Source organism: Poromitra crassiceps, assembly GCF_964638095.1.
Source record: "Poromitra crassiceps genome assembly, chromosome: 6".
Lineage (NCBI taxonomy): Eukaryota > Metazoa > Chordata > Actinopteri > Beryciformes > Melamphaidae > Poromitra > Poromitra crassiceps.
Window position 1 is genome coordinate 16,177,503 of NC_139627.1, and position 16,759 is coordinate 16,194,261.

At 44.2% G+C, this 16,759-nt stretch overlaps 1 protein-coding gene across 1 annotated transcript in view; it reads right to left on the reverse strand.

Annotated features, from left to right (window-relative positions):
- The window catches only part of dnah10 (dynein axonemal heavy chain 10), a gene marked incomplete at its 5' end in the record, with an annotated part of 73,663 nt that overhangs the window by 55,493 nt on the left and 1,411 nt on the right, over positions 1 to 16,759 (reverse strand). Inside the window, 15 exons of the mRNA XM_083638108.1 lie at positions 147 to 311; positions 460 to 611; positions 2,148 to 2,314; positions 2,449 to 2,607; positions 2,707 to 2,883; positions 4,102 to 4,272; positions 4,355 to 4,549; positions 4,657 to 4,855; positions 7,354 to 7,544; positions 8,796 to 9,026; positions 11,848 to 12,008; positions 13,277 to 13,544; positions 14,523 to 14,638; positions 14,754 to 14,862; positions 16,419 to 16,504. Of these exons, the coding sequence (XP_083494234.1) occupies positions 147 to 311; positions 460 to 611; positions 2,148 to 2,314; positions 2,449 to 2,607; positions 2,707 to 2,883; positions 4,102 to 4,272; positions 4,355 to 4,549; positions 4,657 to 4,855; positions 7,354 to 7,544; positions 8,796 to 9,026; positions 11,848 to 12,008; positions 13,277 to 13,544; positions 14,523 to 14,638; positions 14,754 to 14,862; positions 16,419 to 16,504 (2,547 nt within the window). The remainder of the gene's footprint in view (positions 1 to 146; positions 312 to 459; positions 612 to 2,147; positions 2,315 to 2,448; positions 2,608 to 2,706; positions 2,884 to 4,101; positions 4,273 to 4,354; positions 4,550 to 4,656; positions 4,856 to 7,353; positions 7,545 to 8,795; positions 9,027 to 11,847; positions 12,009 to 13,276; positions 13,545 to 14,522; positions 14,639 to 14,753; positions 14,863 to 16,418; positions 16,505 to 16,759) is intronic.

Below are 16,759 nucleotides of genomic sequence, written 5' to 3' on the forward strand. Positions count from 1 at the left end.
AAAAAAAAGAGCCAAGAAGTGGATAAAATGTTGAACATCCAATCATACAGAACATATACATAAGAGCGAGAGACGGGAATCCGATTATTAAATACCGCCGGTATAGATAATATCTTTCTATTAGTTCACATTCTCTCACATTATACCTGGTAAGTCATTTAATTTATCTGGGGCTGGAAATTTGAAGAGGTTGGCCATCACCAGGGACTGCAACTTGCCATCAATGTCCCGCTCATTCTTCTGAATCTGACTGACAAGTGACTCGAACTTGGAGATAGTCTGAGTGCCTTGGTTGATGAAGTCAGAGATACCTAGAAAAAACAAACACACATCCTATATCTCATAGAACTGTTTTCACTAAATAAGATTCTTTGTCATCTCATCAGCCACAGAATGCACATAAATCACATTCTAGCTGTGTTTCAGCATGTGTACTGTATGTACAGTAGGCTGCCATACCCAAGGAATTCCAGTTGAGTCTTTGGTATCCAAAGCGCATCATTCTGCTGAACTCTTGGATGCGTTCAGCCAGCATTAACAGCTGGGCATCACTCAGGCTGTCCATTAGGGAGTGGTAGCGGTTCACAAGGTTGTTCAGACCATTGACGTTCCTAAAATGATTTTGAAATCGGTGACATGAATGACACGAATGACACTAAGCTGTGGCTTTGTGGTCGAGCATATATTCTCCACTAAAGAGCCATTCTTTGCCGATTCTCAACCATCTTTGTATCATTACAAAGTCAGTAGTATATTATGCAAATGAACAAATGTTGAATTCCCCTCCATCTTGCCTGTACCGAGAGGTCCCCGTTCATTCACACAACCTTCTGGACCAAATGATGTCACAGTCATTTGGTCCAGGAGGTTGTGTGAATGAAGCTAGAGAGAGTAATAATGATAGATTAGTCATAGTGATACAGTAGTGATGTCTTAGACTCATTTCAATCATGAAGACTACCTGCAGCCAATGGCAAGTTTCAGGTGATATCACCCCATTCATTGCCATGCACGCCCCTTTCATTCATACCTCTCTCCCCGTTCATTCCCATTCACCCACGATTCCTTCTATGGCAATAGCCTATCCGCTCAAGCCATTCATTTCCCTCGCTTTTCCGCTGAGCCAATCACCTAAGCCAGTGGTTCTCTAATGGGGGTCCGGGGAGCCCCAGGGGTCCGTGGCCCTTTGCCAGGGGGTCCGCGAAAAGTTTTCAGGAAAAAAAAAATATATATATATTTATTTTTGCAAAAGCTTCACAGTTCAACGAAAATATTATATGCTTTAAATCTAAATGGTTCATGGATTACATTCTAATCTAACAAACCTATCAATTTAAAAGTCAAGCACATTAGAATGAGGGGGTCCCCGGTATATTTTCTATCTTGTAAGGGGTCCTTGGCTGAAAAACATTTGAGAACCTCTGCCCTAAGCAGTTCAGCATATTAAGGCCCAATTATACTCAACGCTAAAGACGGAGACGGAGACGGACAGAGCCTTCTGTCCGTACTCTGCGTTCATTTCGTCCGTTTTCTGTCCGTCATCTGAAAGCTTACGGATACGCATGAAACGGAGGAAAACTACACACACACTCATACATTTGACTCTCTACTGCCCACTGGTGGATGTATTGCTTAACATGATACCAACGTGAAAGACGCATGGAAGTATGTGGGCAGTGACGATTACACCGTTTGAAACGGACGCCCTTATTTACGGATGAAAATGGAGTATAATTGGGCCTTTAGACGCCCTGTGTTTTACTATGTTGTTACTCTATGTGCTGTCACCCTCAGTTGCTGTGATCTTCATCGCTGAAGCAGTCGTTTCGCCCCACCTCCACCCCTGCCCACCACCAACGTCATGACGCCTGAAGAATTCCCTACGGGGGGATTATCTATCTTATACATCACTGACGCCCTCCTCTCTCATCTCAGGAGGAGCGTCATCATAATCATGGAGTCATACACCAAACTTCATTTGTCTATTTGTTTCATTAAAGATTATGGAACCTTCTTACTAGTCTGCCATGATTGAAGTGATAGTGACAGTAATAGTAACACATGGCAAAACTGCTGCAAATAACATCATTATGACATCATTTGGTCCAGGATAGTGGCCCATTTTAGTAATTTGGGGATATCATCACCTGATGAATTCGTCCTCCTGTCGAGCCACATTTCGAGCCAGATCAGTCACAGTGTAGCCAAGTGGCACAAGGTGCTTAGTCTCTGAAATGATGTCCTTGATCTCTGGAGCAAAGTTCACAATGTATCGGATGCCTATCTCTGAGTTGTGTCCAGTTGTCGGGGCCACCTTAAAATCAGAAAGATCAAAAGAAATCCAGGTAATTTGGGAAAATGTGCAATGGTTAACTGTATGCAACACATGTTTTTGACTGACAGTTATCGGTGTTTCTCTGGTCAATTAAACGAGTGAGAGGTACACACCCCCTCTGTCCGGCCTTGGTTTCCACTGGGAATCATGATCAGCAAGCATTTCTTCATCAGCAAAGGCAGGTTCTGCTTTGTCTCTTCATGCCAGCTCGTGTACTTCTTCACCTCGTAGTCCCTCAACAGCATTCCCGCCTGCGTGCACTTTGCTTTGGCCTGAGCACGTTACAAGACAGGGAGGTCAGACTGCTTCAAATAACCTCTTGGTGTCTAAAGAGTTCAATATTGACATGACTGTAAAAGAACTGTTCTGACCGCTTTGCCCTGCTCGCTCTCCATCAGCTCCTGCACTTCCAGGAAGCGACAAATAGTGCGTTTGATGCGTTCGAATAGAGAACGCGCCCACAAGATGGCTCCTGCCACAGGGGGCTCGTTCTTATTCAGCGGAGGGTCGTCCTTGTTTGCCTCGAAGATGCCATTTATGATGTCCACCTTCCACAAAAGAGACAGCAGAAGGCTTTAAAAGGTGCTAGTGATAGCATTCAACGTTCTAGATGTCACACGATCCCCTCCTCACTTCCGTCGCATTCACATCACAACACACATTAATGTTGCTCCGAAACACAACCTAATCCTGTTTAGGCCTATGGCCTGTAGATTCAAGGGGAATAAATAAATAAATAAATAAATAAATAAATAAATAAATAAATAAATAAATAAATAAATAAATAAATAAATTCTACACAGACATAAAACCCCCCCCGGTTTTTATCCCATTTTTATCCCCCTTAGTGCTAATTTACTTTTATTTATCCTGGTTGCTACTCCACCCTCTGCCGATCTGGGGAGAGCCGAAACTGGCTCCATGCTTCCTCCGAGACATGGGCAGTTAGCCAGCCGCTTCTTTTCACCTGACAGGGGAAGCTTCACTGATAGGACATAGCACGTGGGAGGTTCACGCTATTCCAACCGGTTCCCCTCCCTCCGAACAGGCGCCCTTAACGACCAGAGGAGGAACCACATTAGCAACCAGGATATTGCATGTTTTGGTGAAGGGGGTTCCTATATATGAAGGAAACCCCCGGGAGGCACGGGGAGAACATGCAAACGCCACACAGAAAGGCCCTTTTGACGACCCCACCCGGGCGGTGGGCACTCGAGGACATGCGGACGGGCACGCATTCCTTCAGCGTTCACAGCATCCCAGGTGAGAATCGAACCCAGGACCTTCGAGCTGTGAGGCGACAGCACTTACCATTGCACCACCGTACCCCCCGTCACAATTCTTTAAATGATTAATTCACAATCATAAAAGCGCTACTTTTATTCTGCACCTTTCTAAAAGCTCAGTGGATATATATTTTTTCATTTTATTTTATTTGTGTACGTAAAAATGCGATCAATAAGACCTTTAAGCTTTCCAAAAGCAACACTGCTATATGCAGTACATGTCAAAGACACTTACAATGTCTAGTTTGTATGCACAACTAGAATTCAGAATAACATTGCAAGTCATCAGGTGCCCACGCTTGCTGAAAATAAAACTCAGATTGACGCTTACCAATACACACGCATGGACTCACTATCTCGTATAACTGAAGCTTAGAATTGCGCATCATTCACATTAATGTAGTAATTAACGTATGTAATTAACATATGTAATTAACTCAAATACAATCAGCCCCCCCCCCCCCCCCCCTCACTGATTACCTCTTTGCAATACTGAGCCAGGATGTCGTTAAACTTTTTCATCATTTGGTTGTTGATGGCCTCTCTGCAGCGGACGTGTTTAAATTTCAACAGCATGTCAAAGGCAGCAGCTGCAGAGCGCAGTGTCTTGAAAGACTGGTCCATGAAGTTGATGGCCTCTCCTTCAATAGCCTAAGCAGACATAAGTGAGTGAAAAATGTGTGCTAACTAAGGAACAAGTTAATGTTCTGCTTTCTGGATGCCCTCAACTCACCAGGACCTCGGTGTTGAAGTCTTGCATGATCATTTTCCAGCTGCTCATCTTACAGATGGTGAAAATATCAAAGCTGACTTCCTCAAAAGGCACGACCAGGCTGTCCACCCGGTGCAGCACATCGTCAATGCGTTTCTGTTCACCTGTCACACTTTTCAGCTCTGCGCCAAAGATGTTATGGAACTCCTCCAGAATCTGCACAAAGCCCAGGGAAATCCATCAACACAGCATCTCTTGAAGTCCCTCAAAAAACGATCTCAGATTTGAGAGGTGAGTCGGAAGTGAGCCGTGTCTGCACTGACCTGCAGGACATTGTACAGGTCCTGGCAGATGGAAGCCATGTAATCGGTCCTCTCAAACAGCTTCTTACGGTCAAACTCCCAGCGAGGATCCCTGCCTGACTCCTCGATCTTGGCACGCACCTCAAAGTATTGCACCTTCCACAGGTCCAGAATCTGCTGACCATCCTTCAACTTGGATTTGGCCACCTCGCTCGTGTCTCTGTTCATGGACAGTTTACATTGAAAACTACAGAACACACATTCAATGAAGGAGTCGGTTTGATTGCGGGATATTATTTGGATTATACTAAGTAGGGCTGCACAATTAATCAAATATTAAGCGTGATCAAGACTTTTGGCTTCTCACAATCGTGAAAACAAGAAAATTGAAAATCGAGATAAAAACGAGATAAAAGGTGCCGCGTCCGGTTTAGCAATGTTGCTCTGGTTTTGTCTTGTGTTGTAAATCCAGCGCACCCCTTTCCCTCCAAAGCTCAAACACGCTGTGGGGCGTGTAGTTTCAGCTCGAGTTGAGAACAGAGAGCCGGCGTGTTTGTCTGTTTATTTTAAACCTTCCTTTGTGGAAGATGACAGTTCAAACAAATCCAGTGATTTTTTTTATGTTTAATAAATGCATGATGTTCCCAAATTCAAAGAGTAATCGTGTTAAATAATCACAATCTCAATATTGAAAATATTGAGAGCATCATCACCAAAAATAATGGTGATGATCATTTTGACCATAATCGTGCAGCCCTAATTATAAGAGATGATAAGGATCTCTCCTTCCCTTGTTTTTATTTGTCAGGACAGGTTCTGGAAGTGTGCTGTAGAACCAAGTACTTGGGTCACATTCTTACTGATCAAATGAGTGATGATGATGCCATGTATAGGCAGCGGCGTGTCTTGTATGCACAAGCTAATATGCTGAGGATTTATTTTTATTTTTGCTCTGATGAGGTCAAGATTAACCTGTTTAGAGCCCATTGTACTCGACTAGCATTCAAAAGCTTCAGGTTGCTTACAATGACTGCATAAGGATTCTGCTCAGGTGTTGCAGTGCTAGTGAAATGTTTTGTGGCACAGGAGTCTACACCTTTCATGCCCTGCTGAGAAATCTGACGTATATGTTTATCTGTCGTCTTAATAATATCTCAGAACTTGATCATTATGCTGCTGTCTCAACCTGGTCTCAGTGCTATTAAGTACCAGTAGAGATGTAACGGTATGAAGATTTCACATCACGATTATCGTGACCAAAATTATCACGGTTATCGTATTGTCACGGTATTCGTAAAAGATTGCTGAAAATGTTGGGAAAAAAAGTACTGAGGGACTCACTGAAATAATTTTACAACGTTTTATATTGAAAACTCAGACCCAGAAAGGATTGATACAGTCACTGAAATCATTTCTCCAAGTCTGCGCGTTTGCATCTGGGAGACTGTTGCCAACTTTGCTTGATGATGGACAGTATTTACCATCTTTTTCAAAGCAGTGTAATCACGGTACCACGGTAATCACGGTACCACGGTTTTAATGATAATGAAAAATTGAAAAGGTACGGTTATCGTAAGGCATTTCATCATGGTTATCATTATTGTTACATCCCTAAGTACCAGTCTAGCATTTGGGTACATTGGTACAACCTTTTAATGTAATGTATTGGCCAGTGGCGAACCGTGCCTATCAGAACCGGGCCTTCTATGCGGTAACCACCCCCCCCCCCCCCACACACACACACACACACACACACACAATATATAGCCTACTGTACGTGCAAGTCTGAGGTCTCTATGCACACTCCGTTACAGTCTGTCAGTAACACAACCACAGTTTAACAATTAGCTCAATACACAGAAAGACTCCGAAATTACAATGACGTTCACTTGATGACAAAACCCATTGTCTTGAAAAGCAACAAGCAAGCCCTCCAAGCTAGCCTGGAAATGGCGAAAATATAGCTTGACAGCTCCAGATTAAATCCTTTGAAAACTAACGCTGCACGTCCATTTCCTCATCACAACCCCATGCATGTCACAAGCACATCATCATAAACTCCTCCCTCCTTGTCGTCCGTCTCGTCTCCTGGTTGGCTTGGATTCGCGAATCCCTCGACATATCCCACCCACAACTCAACTAATTGTGATTGGCTAACGCCACAACTAAATGATATTCTGATTGGTTAAGACACTTGTCATCAAAATTGTCATCCTCATGTCATGACTAGAGTCGGTCTTCGCGAAGGGTTGCTGTCAATCAATACCATTTGCCGGTGGAGGCTGGTCCAAATATTTAACCCCATATTTGCTGAAACAAAGTGAGTCCAAGATCTGAACAATTTAGCGACAATATTACTGTTATTTCAGTTAATAAAAATGAATAAATAACAAATACAAATCATTTATTAGGGGGAAATTCTTTTCTTTTCCATTTTTTTTTCAAATTTTTTTTTATTTTAATTTTTATTCTTGGGTATTCAGTGAATACCTAGAAGGCCCTGACGGTTTGCCACTGGTATTGGCGTATGTGTATGTTGGGATGTTGTATTGTTTTTTTTATGTATTGTCTGTTTTATACTGGACCTTGTGTCTGCTAATAAAGTGATGATGATGATGATGATGATGATGATGATAAGGTACAGTTGAGATTCAAACTACACGATGCTCTCATGTAAAATGTTACATAATGTGAGCTAAAGTAGAAACACCCACGTACTTGAAGAGCGTGGAGACATCAACCACACGAGCCACACGCTCACACAGCTCCCAGGCAACGCGCTCCATCAGAGGGACCATGCGCTCGTCCTTGTTGTAGTGGCTGGAGATGATCCACACCATTTGCAGGCTGACCATCATGGAAGGAATGGTGTTCAGGATCAAGCCACAGTCTGCAGCTGTAGCCAGGTTCTACAACAGGGGATTGATCGGTCACTTAGACTTAGAGATGTTAGGGGCCAAACATTTACTGCTCACTGTGATTGGGCTGGATTTTGAGTATGTGTGAACCTGTGCCAGCAGCTCTGAGCCTCAATGAGTTTTAGGTTGTAACAACAACCTGCCTGTGGTAACATTAGATCCACACTTTTTTTTTTTGATATTCATACTTTTTGATATTGATATATATTTCATAAAAGATTGACAAGATCTTGGAGCAGCACATTTCCTGTGTTACTGTATGTATGACATTCATTCATGAGAGATAACATAGGTATAAGCTACATATAAATATAACCCTCTGGAACTCTCTACCACTCAACATCAGAAACTCCGACTCACTCACCTCCTTCAAAACCCAACTCAAATCCCACCTCTTCAAAACAGCCTACAATATCTGACTTTTACCTCTAACCACCATTCCATCTCTGCAATCTATTGATTTGTATTTGTTTTGTATCTGTATTTGTTCTTGTTATTTAGTTTGTTTACTGTATTATGTACTGTTTCTATGTATCGTAAAGCATCTTTGAGTTCCCCAGAAAAGCGCTATAAAAAACTTATGTATTATTATTATTTATGTTAAAAGAAAAAAAAGAAAAAAATATACATCATTTAATTGTGACTGATTCAAGCTCCTATTGTCTGACAGTTGAGATAGTTTGAGTTGAACATTCCTAAATGTCACACTAAAGCAGAAACAATCTATAATTTGGGCAAGAATAACCACAAATAAACAAGATAAGATATAAGATATAAGATAAGAAGGCTACATTATATGACCTCTGTACATATTATGCTTTGTCGATCTGTCCTGGAGCTGATGTGACTGTCGTAATTTTTTTGTTGATGATGTTTTTTTGCCACCCATTTGTATAAAATTGTATTGGTCTATTATAAAAGAATATACCGTATATAAAAGTACCGTAATTGAAGAATCGATCACAAAAAACAACATTACCAATAAAAGTAACTTAAGAAATTATCATAATTTGTTTTGATTATCTTAACATATTAGATGTTTATAACAGTTCAAATCAATTTAAGCCCTGCCTAGAACTGCGCAGACAAGAAATAAACAAAACTTGGGGGCTGTACTTTAGAATTAAGAAATGGATGTGGCCATTATATGAGAAAAGCATAGGTGAATGATGTCAGTAACAGTAATAACATGATAAAAAAGTGTTGCATGAGAATGTTGCGTAAGAAGGTGTACTGGCTCACCTTGAAGTGTCTCTCCAGTGTGCTGAGGAAGTGCACATTATCCAGAGCCTCCACACGGTACTTGGTCAGCTCAGCCACAGTTAGCTCCAGGTTCTGCACCGTGACTGGCTCTGCTTTGGTCGTCACCTGCAGGATCTTCTGTACCAAAGGCTGTTTGAGCTGCTCACTCAGCGCACTCAGGATGGCCGCGCGCTCCCGCCAGAAATCGATCTCAGCCAAAGGGCCAGGCACCTGGCACAAAATGGAGAATGAATAGTGCATAATGGTTTCTGGGTCAGGTACCCACAACACACCTGTATTCTTCTTCTAATTGATTGGATTTATATAACGCCTTTCTAGACACTCAAAGCACTTCACATATCAGGGGGGATAGGGAGGGGGAGGGAACTCAACTCATCCACCACCGATGTGTAGCAGCCACCTGGGTGATGAACGGCAGCCAGTTTGTGCCAGAACGCTCACCACACATCAGCCTATCACGGTGGAGAGTTGAGGACTGAATGTGCCAATTAAGTAACGAGGGATGATTAGGTGGCCATGATTGAAGGAAGGCCTGTGTGGGAATTTAGCCAGGGCACCGGGGTTACTCTCCTAGGGTCAGGACCACGGTTTAACATATCATCCAAAGGACGGAGCTACTCACAGGACAGAGTCCCTGTCTCTGCCCTGGAGCATTGGGGATGAGGATATTAGTCATGATACCAGATGAAAGAGCACCTCCTACTGGTCGTCCAACACCACTTGCAGAACCAGATGGTCTTCCACCCAAGGAGTATCCACGGGCAGACCTGCTTAGCTTCCCCAGGAAAGCCAGTAATGTCATGCAGGAGCCACAGGTTCTTCTGTTACTCTGAGGATCATGATGAGACGAAACGTCTCTCACAGCTCAGGTCCTCTGGTTGAAGCACAAGCTCTCTAAATGCTATACCACCCTGCCTCTGTGGGTAAACTCAGACTATACCACCCTGCCTCTGTGGGTAAACTCAGACTATACCACCCTGCCTCTGTGGGTAAACTCAGACTATACCACCCTGCCTCTGTGTGTAAACTCAGACTATACCACCCTGCCTCTGTGGGTAAACTCAGACTATACCACCCTGACTCTGTGGGTAAACTCAGACTATACCACCCTGCCTCTGTGGGTAAACTCAGACTATACCACCCTGCCTCTGTGGGTAAACTCAGACTATACCACCCTGCCTCTGTGTGTAAACTCAGACTATACCACCCTGCCTCTGTGGGTAAACTCAGACTAAACCACCCTGCCTCTGTGGGTAAACTCAGACTATAATACCCTGCCTGTGTGGGTAAACTCAGACTATACCACCCTGCCTCTGTGTGTAAACTCAGACTATACCACCCTGCCTCTGTGGGTAAACTCAGACTATACCACCCTGCCTCTGTGTGTAAACTCAGACTATACCACCCTGCCTCTGTGTGTAAACTCAGACTATACCACCCTGCCTCTGTGGGTAAACTCAGACTATACCACCCTGCCTCTGTGGGTAAACTCAGACTATAATACCCTGCCTCTGTGTGTAAACTCAGACTATACCACCCTGCCTCTGTGTGTAAACTCAGACTATACCACCCTGCCTCTGTGTGTAAACTCAGACTATACCACCCTGCCTCTGTGGGTAAACTCAGACTATACCACCCTGCCTCTGTGGGTAAACTCAGACTATACCACCCTGCCTCTGTGGGTAAACTCAGACTATACCACCCTGCCTCTGTGGGTAAACTCAGACTATACCACCCTGCCTCTGTGGGTAAACTCAGACTATACCACCCTGCCTCTGTGGGTAAACTCAGACTATACCACCCTGCCTCTGTGTGTAAACTCAGACTATACCACCCTGCCTCTGTGTGTAAACTCAGACTATACCGCCCTGCCTCTGTGGGTAAACTCAGACTATACCACCCTGCCTCTGTGGGTAAACTCAGACTATACCACCCTGCCTCTGTGGGTAAACTCAGACTAAACCACCCTGCCTCTGTGTGTAAACTCAGACTATACCACCCTGCCTGTGTGGGTAAACTCAGACTATACCACCCTGCCTGTGTGGGTAAACTCAGACTATACCACCCTGCCTCTGTGGGTAAACTCAGACTAAACCACCCTGCCTCTGTGTGTAAACTCAGACTATACCACCCTGCCTGTGTGGGTAAACTCAGACTATACCACCCTGCCTCTGTGGGTAAACTCAGACTATATCACCCTGCCTCTGTGGGTAAACTCAGACTATACCACCCTGCCTCTGTGTGTAAACTCAGACTATACCACCCTGCCTGTGTGGGTAAACTCAGACTATACCACCCTGCCTCTGTGGGTAAACTCAGACTATACCACCCTGCCTCTGTGGGTAAACTCAGACTATACCACCCTGCCTCTGTGGGTAAACTCAGACTATACCACCCTGCCTCTGTGGGTAAACTCAGACTACACCACCCTGCCTCTGTGGGTAAACTCAGACTATACCACCCTGCCTCTGTGGGTAAACTCAGACTATACCACCCTGCCTCTGTGTGTAAACTCAGACTATACCACCCTGCCTCTGTGGGTAAACTCAGACTATACCACCCTGCCTCTGTGTGTAAACTCAGACTATACCACCCTGCCTCTGTGGGTAAACTCAGACTATACCACCCTGCCTCTGTGGGTAAACTCAGACTATACCACCCTGCCTCTGTGGGTAAACTCAGACTATACCACCCTGCCTCTGTGGGTAAACTCAGACTATACCACCCTGCCTCTGTGGGTAAACTCAGACTATACCACCCTGCCTCTGTGTGTAAACTCAGACTATACCACCCTGCCTCTGTGGGTAAACTCAGACTATACCACCCTGCCTCTGTGTGTAAACTCAGACTATACCACCCTGCCTCTGTGGGTAAACTCAGACTATACCACCCTGCCTCTGTGTGTAAACTCAGACTATACCACCCTGCCTCTGTGTGTAAACTCAGACTATACCACCCTGCCTCTGTGTGTAAACTCAGACTATACCACCCTGCCTCTGTGGGTAAACTCAGACTAAACCCAGTCACAAACCTGTGGCCTTTTGTTCTGCTGCTCCTCAATAACGATGGTAATCTGAGTCTGCCAGTTCATCACACACTGCTCCAATTTCTCCACCACCGCTGGAATGGACAGCAGCACATCCACCTCCGGCTCCAGGTCTAATAGCTCAGGGATGTCCAGCTTAATTTCACCTGCAATGAAGAAGCTCACATTTACTGTAGATCTCAGTGTTTTTTTCGTGAAAAGAAATTAAAGTAAGCATGAGTATTACATGCTCGACTCGTGTCCGAGACCTGGACTCATTTTCAGGATTTGTGACTCGACACTTGAGCACTGATGACCAGTGTTGGGCAAGTTACTTTCAAAATGTAATATACTACTTTTTGAGAGAAGGGAGGAGGAAGCGCTGCGTGGGTCCAACTTGAACTTTTTTCTCATGTAATATACTACTATTACTAGTTACTTTCATTTGAAAGTAATACGTTACTTTACAATATTACTTTCTGTGTAGAGTAACTCGTTACTTATTACACTACTTTTGCATTACTTTTACCAAAACAACAGCAGCGTGTTCCGCCTCCAAATCGAGTGGGATTCAGCGTGTTGTGGTGCTCTCCTCAGGAAGAGCCTGGTGACGCGAGGTTAGTGGCTGAGTGGAGCTCAGCGAGCCACAGGCAGCCAGCTGCCTTCGTGTTGCCGAGCGGAGAGTGCAGCCCATCGACCTGGAATCTCCGAGGTGCGACCCCTGACAACCAGCAGGCTCTCAGCTCGCGCCTTTATCACTGCTGTAAATACGATATTCCTGGAATGCGCATTTTAACGAGCCAGTTACATTTCTTTGCATTCTTAGACATTACCGTTTTTGTTTTTTGTTCATGTTTCATACAATTGGCCAAGTTAGTAGTTCGTTTATGGGATAGGAATTCTGCCAGATGACAGGCACTAGGCGCCATTTTCTCTTTCTTTTGGATGATCCTGAAATGAAGATTTGATTGACGGCTGCATGTCGTGATATGATTGGTTGAAATGGGGTAGAAATTTGATAGTACTAGGTGACGTCAGCAAACTGTACATTACTGTTATCAATGAAATCTTGAAAAATGAACTTTTGATGTTAAAAAGTGTGGAAAAACTAAAGAAATTAGATTTTTGTGATCTTTTTTGCATACATTATTAAATAGGTGCACTGCATACCCAGGTATTTGAACTAAAAGAAAAGAAAAGTCATTTTTGGGTTCAGCTCAACTTTAAACTATTTAGTTTTGTCCCACAATCATACACATTGTCAGCGATTGTGTGTGGTAAGATCACCATCATAAAAACACATTATCAGCGATTGTGTGTGATAAGATCACCAGCATAAAAACACATTATCAGCAATTGTGTGTGCTAAGATCACCAGCATAAAAACACATTATCAGCGATTGTGTGTGGTAAGATCACCAGCATAAAAACACACCTTCGAGCTGTTGGAGAGTCACGCTGATGTGGCCCAAGAACTTGTGAGTACTGTTGAGCAGCTCGTCACGAATCATGAGCGTCCCTCTAGATGTCGCTGGCCTGTCCCTGTCCCCCTCATCTCTGCTGCCCTTATCGTGAGGGGACACCGCTGGCCTGTCCCTGTCCCCCTCGTCTCTGCTGCCCTTATCCTGAGGGGACACTGCCCCCGTTCCATAGCCGCCATCAGTTATCTTCAGCTGATTGACCGAGAGCATGGGGAGGTACACCTGACATGACAGACACAGGAACAACAAATGATCATCCTGGATTCTGCCAAGGAACCTGTAAAAGAAGGACAAGACATCACTCATGTCACAGCGTTCGAATTTTGCGTTGGGGACAGACTTTGGGGCCAGTTCTATTGAGGTGAATGAGGCGGGCATGGAAAGTGCCACTATAAACCGTCATATCTGTGTTGTTTCACCTTTGATTGACAAATGTCTCAACCAGATTATATAAAACACATTATGGAATGTTGACTGATTTATTTATGTTCTAATCTAAATGTGCGCGTAGATTAGCTAATTGCATTGTGATACATGACCAATAAAAACACCAGTCAACATCACATGATGTGTTTTCTTTAATCTGGTGGAGGCATTTTTCAATCAAAGGTGAAACAGCTCAGATATGATGGTTTATAGTGGTGCTTTCCATGCCTGCGCCATTCACTTCAACAGAACTGTTCCCAAAGTCTGGCCCAAATTAGTCTGGATGTAAAAACCTCGCTCGGAGACTTCCGGCTATGGGCGGAACGTAGGAACCAAAGTGCTGTGCTCCAGGAACATATTCCGCTCAATTCTTGCGTTCCGTTCAGACGTAATTTTATGGAACCGGCAAGTTTCTTCAAGTACTTCTTTGAATACTTTGTTTGGTATATGACCATGCTTCTTATTTCTTCTCTAACTTGTAGCGACTGGTGAGGTTAGGCTGCCTACTGCTGCTGCATTTCTATGGGGGAACGAAAACACTGCGGACCAGAACTCAGGACCGGAACACGGGGCGGGACATCCTGTCTGTAGTAATGCGTACCAGGCTCTTCTCTTCAGGAAGAGCCTGGTGATGCGAGGTTAGGCCCCAATGCAGAATTTGTTGTTGTGACGTGACTGAGTGATGACTCTTCCTTCTTTATAGGTTCCTTGGATTCTAAACAATCAGAAATATAAATATAGGATGTGAATGTTGGATGCTGCTTTTCTACAAACATGACTGAGCATATTCTTCAGCATAAGAAGGGAGTGTCCATTCAGCATGCCGATCTCCATCAGCCTGGGCATCAGGTTATTGGCCTCGTTCATGTCCACAGGCTCAACGATGGTCTCTAAGTCAAACACAAAGCATCATCTCTTGGTTAACCTCTTCTTGCGTGATGCCTAATAAATGGTTTGGTTGGATGCTGCTTTTCTGTAACGCTGTGTCTTCTGAACTAAACTCACCTTTTGTGTTCCTGAGAAAGTAGAGGACACTGGATTTCATGAATCTCTCGGGGACACTGTCCACCGCTACATGAAGCTCAAAGTGATAGACCACCTGAAGCTCCGTCCTCTGGAAATACAAGAATGCACACTGATGGTGTTAGGAAGTTTGTGTGAAGTTTGCTGGATCTTAGGTAAGAGCTCACGGGCAGTGATCGATTCATTGCATCGTGGGCTCCTTGGTTCGTGGGCGTCAATTGCCCCAAGAACAGGCCTGATGGTGGGCCATTACGGAGCATTTTCTACAGATGGTTTACAATGTATTATCTCTCTCTTCCTCATCAGTAATCACATGTATACCTGACACAGCATGCAAGGTGCATCATCACCTTCATCATAAACTATAACAAGATTTCAAAACACTGTCACAATTTCCAATGTCAACCATTTAGGAAAGGTTCACCCAAAAAGGAAAATTCTGAGATTTACTCACCCCCATGCTGATGGACAGGTGACGTTTTTAATACCGCATTCAAGACAACTCGGACCGCCGTAAGTTTCAACACGGAACCTCCGGCCCGGACAGATTTGCGTTCACGCTGCACCTCCCGCTCGGGGGGAAAACCCAAACTGTTGCTATAGCAACCCATGTTAGCATGGTAGCTACCTAGGTAGCTACCATGCTAGTGAACTAGTGAACAATGCTAACCGAACATGCTGAATGTTGAATTTCACACAGAGCGAAACACAGATGATACAAACACAAATGAAACGTTAACATTACATCATTAAGACCTCAAATTGTGTGTTAAAACGTCAACAAACGTCTTTATAATCATTTTGTGATTATGATTAACGATGCAAGTTGCCATTGTGATGTGGCTGTGACGTCAACTCGGAGAAACCGGAGCTCTGAATGATACCCGAATTTCCGAGCTGTACTTCTGGCCTGAACGGCCGTTCAATTAGCTTTTTAGAGGTCGGAACCCATTTTTTCCGGCGGTCCGAGTTGTCTTGAATGGGGTATTAGTCCACAAAACATTTGTGGAGTTTTCCACGGAAACAGTTACAGCATTCTCCTAAACCAGGGGTGCCAAACATACGGCCTGGGGGCCAGAACCGGCCCGCCAAAGGGTCCAATCCGGCCCACAGGATGACTTTGCAAATTGTGAAAATTGCACTGAGAAGTCCTTCAATCCAACCCTTCAAGCTCAGGATTTGACAGCTTTCACGACAAGTTACAATAAGAAGCCTATTCATGTTTTCTGTATGCATCACTAAATGTTCAACTATTTTCATTGCCCTCGAATAGAGCAGAATGGCACAGTTGCCATCAATTGTAATGCACAGTTACAGACAGTAGATTTGATAGGACAGGCCTGTGATAGCTGAGATAACCCTATGTGAAACTGTGTTCTTAAAATGTACCTGTAGGCCTAATTCTCTACACTAAAAGAAACTGGAACATTTGGAGGTGTTTCTTATTTATAGTAGTAAGTTATAGTAGGTTGTTGTTATTATTATGCATAGATTTTCTTTATCTGGCCCACTTGAGACCAAATTGGGTATGAGTTTGACACCCCACAATGAAGTGAATGGTTTTACCCGTCGGCATGGGGGTGAGTATATATGGCTGAATTTTCATTTGTGGGTGAACTTATCTTTTAAATGACAGGTAAATCTCACAGTGATGGGAGCCGGTTCTTTTTTCTCCTCTGAGTCACAGGTTGTCTCGGCTCCAGTAGTTTGGGTCCGGGAGTTGTCGCCTGGACCTGAAGAGTGTACACCATGAGTTACAGCATATTCCTTATTGTAACCCACCAAAGTTCAGGACTATCATCGGATCGGTCTCCGTACATTAGTCGACCTGTAGTCTCGCTGGCCAGCCTCCTCTCCCTTCCGGGAGAGTCGTCTGGCTGGAAGGAAACAGGCTACTGGGATAAGCCCTCCGCTGCTCTACAGCTGCTCCCCATTGGAGCGACTGTTTCAGATTGGAGCGACTGTTTCAGTCGCGGCCGGATGTCCGC